Source organism: Alexandromys fortis, unplaced genomic scaffold (assembly GCF_014885135.2).
Source record: "Alexandromys fortis isolate MF-2015 unplaced genomic scaffold, M_Fortis_MF-2015_v1.1 scaffold_57, whole genome shotgun sequence".
Lineage (NCBI taxonomy): Eukaryota > Metazoa > Chordata > Mammalia > Rodentia > Cricetidae > Alexandromys > Alexandromys fortis.
The window spans coordinates 10695251-10703866 of record NW_026067941.1 but is presented as its reverse complement, the minus strand read 5'-3'; the positions used below and the strand labels follow the sequence as shown (position 1 = coordinate 10703866).

Genomic DNA, 8616 nt, shown 5'->3' with positions numbered 1-8616 from the left:
CCTGCCCAGACCTGTTTGCTCTCAGCCACAGGCTCCTGAACATGCCCATTTTCTTTTTATCAGTAGAAGCTTCTGCTACCTCTTCCCAGAAAACACAGGATGTGAGCATTTCCCTGAATCTGTTGCCTCTCCTGCAGCCGGCAGCTCCCGGCCTAATTAGAAGAGGAGGCAGAGAGCCTTTTATCCAAGGACCTTAAACAAAGCACATGAAGGAAGTGAAGAATGAAGTTACCTGCAAATTCAAAGTCACAGGAAAGCCACAATGGAGCTACTCAGTTTCCTTCCTGCTTCTTTAGGTGCCTGAAAACAAGGGGGTACCATTTCTTCAGAACACGCCCAGAGAGGGATTATTCATGTTAACATCTTGTCAGGATTCATGGTGACGTACTATCAATTCCAAGTCAACTTCCTGCTTCTTTTCTGATGTGTTAGTACATATATATAGTGGGTGTGCAACTTGTTTGTGAGCATCTTCTACTTGGGAAAGGTTTCCCACCTTTATTCCATAGGAATTGGAATGAAATCTAATTTATCTTTACTGTAATAACAAATAAGAAGGCAACAGTCATGTAAATAAAAAGGTACCACTGAAGAAAAAAAAAATCAAAAGTGAGTTTTTACAATTACCAGGTAACATATTTGGATAAGTGGAGATGTGTGTGTATTTGATTTGCTTTTCTCATTTGCTATTTCTATGTGTAATGCACTCTGTCACATGAATCTGAGAAGCAAGGAACGCAGAATTATTTGTCTTTGTTTTTGCTGTCAATCTCGGTTTTTATCTGGGAGCTCCCCAAGCTCCCTATGAACAGCAGTATTTTCTTTGTTTTCTTCAGTAATTTTTATTTACAAAGTACGCAACAGAAGAGCTATTCAAGTTCTCACTTTGTAAACAATCCTTTGAAACAATGCTGCCAATGCCATTCAGAAGAGTGGCAAGGAAGGGGAACACTTTCTTTGGCCACAGCCACTCCCATGTAATCCACCCTTTCCCCATTACTTTCTTCAAGGTAGCCTGGACTACGTAAAACCTGGGGGTGGTCCCCCCATTGCCAGTGAATTGGTTAATAAGCATAATAGACATTTAATCTGGCCTTTCAGCTCACTTGACACTTGCCCCTCCATTTTCTGTCTTCCTCTCTTCTTTCTTCATCCCCTCCCATTTGGAAAAATAAACCATCCAATTGACTGTATATGTTTTCATCTTCCACCTTCTATTTCATCTTTTAATCCAAAGAAACTCCTTGTGTTACTGCTCTTTACATACTCTCACTTTTCCATCTCCCTCTCTGGAAACTTCTGGAAGTTGGATGCCATTCTATTACTCCACTAGTAAGAAGCATGGCCTCCACTGTGTCAAACCCAAAGCCTCCTTCTTCATGTTTTACTCCTTTAGGAAAACCTAACATCTTACATTTTAATATCTGTGGCCAGCTGTTCTTTCCTATATTCCTTTCTTTGCCAGAATTCTGGTTTCCCCTCTCCCTCTGGGCCTGGATGCCATGCCTGATAGCAGTCCTCTTTGTACTCTGTGGGGTTATCAGGGCGTCAAATGTAGACTGGCTGACCAGATCCTTTTCCATCTAGACCAAGATATTTTCAAGGACCAAAGGGTGTTCAATAAATAACAGACAGCAAGCAATCAGAGCTTCTCCTGGCTAAACTGAGATCTTCTTCCAAGGCTTAAGAGTTTGTGGAGAGCAGAGAAGAGTTTGGGGCCAGAGACGAATAAATCTGTGTCAAGAAACTTTTTCTTTTTAAATCAATCTCCATGTCGTTTAGTTACTTCTGCTTAGATTCTCAGGTTAACCCAACTTCAAACTCAAGTAAGAATCCAGTTACCCTAAGAGTAGTTAGTGACAGAGCAGGTTTTGTGTGTGGGAAGAGTGAATGAGGAGGTCTGAGAGGGCAGGGCAGAACCGGTTGAGCCAGTTAAAACACTCCCTGGGTTCCATTCACCAGATCTACTTTTTCAAGTAAAGGTGGACACGGAGTTGAAACCTTCTCCAGGCTCTTCTCAGTCCTGGATTTTTCAGGATCAGATGCACTGAGTGACCAGCTGGGTAGGCAGTCATGATAAAGTTGCACAAACTATTCCAGAAGCTGTAGGCATCAATGAGGTTTGACATGGAAATAAATAGAGCCAGTGCGTTGGTAATGTAGAGGATGAGAGCGTAGGTAGTTGACTTGATGGCACCCAAGTGAGCCTCCATGCTGGAGTCTCTGGATCCTGTGGTGCTGTTTTCCATGTGCAGGGTGTGCCTCTTGAGTGAGGCGATCAGCAGAGTGGCTGCCATGATGAACATGGTCAAAGGAATGAAGATCCCCACATAATATAAAAAAGCCAGGTTGACCACATTGGTCTCAGAGTAGTATTTCTTCTTCGTGGAGTTGGAGGAAGGAATGGGAACAGAATTGTTCACATACACATTGAAGACGTCTTTAGAGAAGAAGGAGCTCAAGCCAATGGAAACCAACACTGAGAGACTCATGAGCTGAGGCATCAGCCCTATGATCTTCCGCTTCATCATGAGGAACAAAGGGTTAGTGAAGTTCGCAATTTTAAGGCAATAGAAGACATTGAGCCAGGCAGCAAACCAGAGGTTACAGTAGCTCAGAAACACAGTGCTAGCTTTGAAGAATTTATACGCGACATTTTGGTTATAAATGCTCCTGAAGAATAGACTACAAGTAATCTCTACCATTAGCCAAATCTGTAGCAAGAGCCTGGAAAAACTCAGCATCAACATAAGGTGGTCACCAGTGGGGAATCTTTTGCTCCTGACCCATTCAGTCCCATAGATGATGGTGATAAAGCCATTGCCAATGATACCAATGCTAGAGAATATTGTAGAGATCACAAAAGTTAAATAGACTTTATACCTGGAAGAATTATTGTCAGTAGCATCTGTGGTTACTCTCGCCATTCTGTCTGACTCTGACTTTTAGATTCCTCACCGAGGAGTGATATTTGCTGCGTAATCCTCCCACAAGTAAGTGTTACAGCAATACTCCCTCGTAGCCGATAGTCATTTCCTATTTTTCTTCATTTGCTTGCCACATGACCACAGGTAAGAGGCTTGACATGCAAATTATGAAAGGATTTGATTACTGATTCTGACTCCATTTCATAAACGCCCATTTGTTTGGAGGTTTCAGAAGCTTATTAAACAGAATTTACAATGAATGTCTAGCACAGCATCTCTACATCTTATTTATTTATTTATTTATTTATTTATTTATTTATTTATTTATTCAACAGAATCCCAACTTAGAGAAATCTCAGTGTCCCAGCTTTTTTTTCTTAACCTATCTATCTCACAAGACTTGTTTATTATTTGTAAAAACATCCTGCTGTCTCATGCTTCCTTTCCTGGCTGCCCAGGCTAGCTTATGATTCTGTTGCTACTGCTGCCTAAACAACAGGGATTACAGGCTTGCACTGCTGTGCTCAGTCTTCTTGCTTTCTTTCCTATTGCCCAGATTTTGCAAGAAATTTTAGTTTTGCAGTTATCATGTAAGCAAAGAACAAACTCATTTTAGCCTACACATGAATATCTCTCACTTAGAATGACACGTCTTCTGGAAAGGCCTCAGATAGTACACAGAAAAGGCAAAACAGGATGATGACACAGTCCTCCTCTGAGAGGATGGCTTTGTCTACCTCTGGTCACTGGACAGACATAGGAGCATGAAAGAATTGTTTGTCCTGTGAGGACCAGCAGATTGCTTGGTGTGGCTCCATGTTCCTGGTTGCCTGGTTCCCCTAGCAGAACCAGCACTCTTCATGATGCCAGAACAATTTTGTTTTTTGAGTTTGCATGGTTACTTGAGTGAATCTGGTCAATGATTTTGTGCACCGAGTTTATGTTAATCTGTTACAGCTAGAGTCATCAGAGAGGAGGGAGCCTCAGTTGAGAAAATGCCTCCATAAGACTGGGTTGTAGGCAGCCCTGGAGAGATGGCTCAACCATGAAAGGTTAAGCTCACAACCTTAACATTTTTTATAAGGTTGGGTTGGAGGTGAACCTATAGAGCATTTTCTTAATTAGAGATTGTGAGTGTTGCCATCTTTGGGCTGGTGGTCCTGGGTTCTACAAGAAAGCAGGCTGAGCAAGTCACACAGAACAAGGCAATAAGCCGCATTACCTCATGGCCACTGCATCAGCTCCTGCCTTCAGTTTCTTGCCCTGCTTAAGACCCTGACCTACTGCTTTTGAAGATGGACAGTTATATGGAACTGTGAATGAAATGAAACCTGTCCTCCTTAACTTGCTTTTGGTCATGGTACTTCATCATAGCAATAGTAACTTTAACTAAGACAGATTGCTTGTTTTTTAGTTGAACAGTAGATAGCCCACTTCTCGTCCAGATTTGGTATCAGCTACCATTTGCTTATGAGCTTGTCCTATTATATGAAAAATGATAAATCATGAATTTTCACAACCCCAAAATAATTTGATTTAAAATAAGGAAGTTAAAAGCTTATTACTATAAGACTGAGTTTTATTGTTGAATATGGTGGGATTTGCTTGTTATTTCAGCATTCAAGGTGCTGAAGCAAGAGGATAACAAGTTTGAGGATACATCGAGTTACATACAGCAAGACTGTGTCTCAAACAGACAAAACAAAAATTAAACCTAGCCAAATTATATTGTGGTACTTGATCTTGTTTGTATAAAAATACTACTAGACAAAGACGTATATCACAAAATGACTTAAGTATTCTTTGGAGAAAAAGAACTCCTAGTGGCAACTTACACAGGAAAGCTCATAGCTGCTTTAGCCATCACAGGCAGGAATAGGAAGTAGTATTCATTGACCAGTTTGACATTTTCTGTAAGAGACTCACTGGTTTCAGTTATCTTTCCCAGGAGAGGAGTGTAGTGTGTGTCAGCAGCTTTTACCTACATGTTTTTGTTTATTTTGTTGGAACATACATAAGTTGGCAGTAAATAATACAATGTACAAACTTCTCACATGTAACTGTTGATTTCCATCTTTCTGGTACCATTTCTGTTGGTTTTCATTCATGCCTTTCTTTACTCTTAAGATGTGAGAGCAGAAGGGCATGCTAGGCAGGATCTTCCTGCAACCACAGAGACTTGAGCAAGGTGGCAGCAGTCAGTGGTTCTGGGGATGGGTGCTCAGGATCTACACAGGCTGCATGTCTAAGGTTGCCAAGGCCAAGTCACTCATAGTTTTCTATTTGTAGTGGTGCCAACCCATTTTTTTTTAAAAAAAAAAAAAACTGGAGAGCTAGATTAGAAGTGTAGTGGCTTGAATGTGGTTCCTAAAGTTCATGTGTTGGAAACCTGATCCCCAAATGTGACACTGTTGAGAGATGGAATTTTTTAAAAATATTTTTATTCATTCTTAGAGAATTTCATGAATCTGCATGATGTAATTTGATCATGTCCATCCTGTTGAACTCCTCCCAGTTGTCCCTAACACATTTTCCACTCAATTTCATGTCTTTTTTAATGACTCACTGAGTCCAACTAGTGCTATGTGAAAATATGGACATGAGTATAATCTCATCCTTTAGAGTGTGGACAACCTATCAGGGGCCACACAACCAAAGAAACCGGACTTTCTATTCCCCAGCATCTGTCAGCCACCAACATTTCTTCAGCTGAGGATGGGGCATGGTGAGCTCCCCTCTCACATATGCTGGAATTTCCAGTGACTTAATATTGTGTATCTACCACAGTTGTTGTGAGAGTCTGGGTGCCAACCTTGGTGCTAGCTTGACTAGAAGATATTGTTTCCCAGCATTCCTACCCAACCTCCGACTCTTACAATCTTTCTACCCCCTCTTCCAAGACGTTGGAGGGTGGGTCTTGGAGAGGGGGTGTGATATACTTGTTTCTTCTAAGTCTGAACACTTAAGAGGGGATTTTACAAGGTGATTAAATCATGGGAGTTCTGCCCTCGTGAATAGATAGATATTGTTCCAAGAAGGATGTTTATTATAGAATTGAGTTCACCCACTTCCTGCTTACTTTTTTCCTGCCTTCTTCCATGGAAGGATGCAGCTAAAAGGTCTTTTCTAGATGAAGAATACCTGGCCTTGCAATTCTCAGATTTTAGAACTTTAAGAAATAAATTTCTAGCTTGGCAGTGGTGGTGTACATCTTTAGTCCCAGGATTTGGGAGGTAGAGGCAGATGGATCTCTAGGTTTGAGGCTAACCTGGTCTACAGAGAGAGTTCCAGGACAGCCAGGGTGACACAGAGAAACCTGTCTCAAAAATCAAGCAAACAACAACAACAACAAATATTCTAATCTTAATAAACTACCCTACTTGTGGCATTCTATTATGATAGTATATAATAGACCAAGCTAGGAGGCATCTGTACTTCAGAAAAGATCCCACAGAGAACTATGACTTTTAGGTTGAAATGTTTTTGTCAGATTTGGAAGAATATTTAATTAAGAGAAATATTTTTCGTTCCACCAACACATAGATATAAAATGTCTAATTTTGTTTGTCGAAAATGTCAGTATTTAATTAACTTCCCTGGGTGACTTCAAGCCACCAAGACACAGGTACCTCCAACGCCCTTTATCTTCAACTCATCTGCTGAAAAATTTGACTTTCATGATGACAGACTGCTTAGGAAATTTTTTTCCCCAGAACTTTGAAGTAGCCTGATGGCACAGCATCAATGATGGGAACAACTCCAGTAGTATTCTTTGCAGCCTTGATCCATGTCTGCTCACTGACCATTGTCTACAATTTACCCAGGTTGACAGTCAGGCAGAATCTCTGGTTCCTCTTTAAGTAGCAATGCCCCATACTAACTTTCCCAAGGTACCTTGGATGATATTTGTTGAAGTTGATCCTGTATTGATGCATGCCTTCAGCATTCCTAAGGCCTTCTGGGTGCTTTCCGTGTTTACCAATGTGACCGTGGCCATGGCTCATGTGGTTCCAGAGTTTCCAAGTCTTCCTGGATTGGAGAGGAAAGAACAAGAGGAGGAGGAAGAGGATGGAGGAGTTCCATGATAGAGACCTGTGCCCTGATCACCTCCTAAAGACTTCATGGGAGTGTCAAAGGCAGACAGGGCTGCAAAAACATTCCTTAGGAAAACTGCTAAACCCTCATAACATCCACAGAAAGAGTTGGAAATCCATTGAAGAAACAGATGAATCCCAAAGGGAGCAAGTGGTCATACCTGGGAGACTTAAAAAGTGATTTTGACAAAATGTCAACCACTCAGTTAAAGACAGTGGAAGGCTGTGAGATAGACTCCATCCCCTCCACTTTGCCACGTGAATTGGACATCTAAGAAGTGTGGATTTCATCTCAGTGAGAGCAGGAAGGAAAAGTGCTGAGAAAGTCCAGTAAGGACATGTGTAATAAGGCTGGTATAACCAAGAAAACATCATGGGTCATGTCAACTCACATAAGGGGATTAACTCAACATGGACTCAGCTGAGTGCTGTTGATTTCCCCTTTGTAATCCCACAATGATATATTGATCAGTTTTTATATTTTCTAATGAAAATATTAACAGTTCAGTTTATTTTCATATTTGGTTGAAATCTTATCTTCCCCCTTTCTCTTACTTGGTCGTCGCGAAGACTCTGCCTGAGAGCAGCATGTGCTCTAACCACTAACATCTCCATAATCTTACCCCACATGTCCCACCTTCCAATGCTGTCATAGTGGAAATCACATATTACCGTGAGGCTTGTAAGGGGCATTTAAACAAAGCGGTCTTTCATGCCCAGAATGTGACATAGACATTACAGCATGTCGAATTTTTCAAGTACTCTCCCTGCCATGTCCACTTCCTTCATCTGCTTATTCTCAGTCTTCCAAAAAACTGTCAACTCAAAGGCTCGTGCTCAGGAAACCTGTTATTGGTACATTGTCTCCCAGATCAGATGAGGACTCTAAGTCACTGTCATAGAGTGAAAAAAAACAAAAAACCCTCTAGTGATATCTTAATCCCTCCAGCCTGTAGGTATTAAATTATATGGCAAAGGCTTTGCAGATGAGATTAATTTAATAATTTTAAGATGAGAAGATTGTCCTGGATTATCCAGATGGTCTCTGCATGTAGTAAAATGTATCCCTCCTCTTCCCCCACCCCCCAACAGAGGGAACTGTGGTACTCCTCCACAGAGGAGAAGGCCAGGTGAAGAGAGAGAGAGAGAGAGAGAGAGAGAGAGAGAGAGAGAGAGAGAGAGAGAGAGAGAGAGAGAGAGAGAGAGAGCAGTCTTGGAGGTTCTGTTCTTAAAAAATGGAGAGATATGTCCACAAATCAATGCAGGCCAGCAGCTCCCAGACATCATAAGAGTCAAGGAAAAGAGCACATCCCAGTGCTGGTGACGTGAGACTTATAGAAGCTAGAACTAAAAAAGAATAAATTTCTTCTTAAACCATCAAAACAAGCAAACAACCCCAAACAAATAAACAAAACCAAGACAAAACTCTGTCTGCCTGCATTGGCTGGCACGGGATGGGCTCTCAGATATTCATCTTTCCCTCTTCAAGTCCCAGCTAGTATGGGAGGCAAGAGAGAGTGTCTCTTTATTTCATTGGCTGCTTTTATCTGCATGCTTTCCCCGTGGTTGTTGCTTCCTTGGCTAGCACCATCTAA

The 8616-nt window shown here is 41.4% G+C and overlaps 1 protein-coding gene and 1 pseudogene across 1 annotated transcript; both read right to left on the bottom strand.

Moving 5' to 3' along the window:
- Positions 1-1964: 1964 nt before the first annotated feature.
- Positions 1965-2927, bottom strand: Tas2r40 (taste 2 receptor member 40). Its single transcript, XM_050147961.1, has one exon. It carries the CDS (start codon positions 2925-2927, stop codon positions 1965-1967), a length of 963 nt encoding a protein of 320 aa, XP_050003918.1.
- A 3606-nt stretch (positions 2928-6533) lies between these two features.
- On the bottom strand, positions 6534-7765 carry LOC126505245 (60S ribosomal protein L27a-like; annotated as a pseudogene).
- Positions 7766-8616: the final 851 nt, after the last annotated feature.

Excerpts from the sequence above, each read along its gene's own strand:
- Tas2r40 (XM_050147961.1), bottom strand. The coding sequence starts at position 2,927 with ATGGCGAGAGTAACCACAGATGCTACTGACAATAATTCTTCCAGGTAT.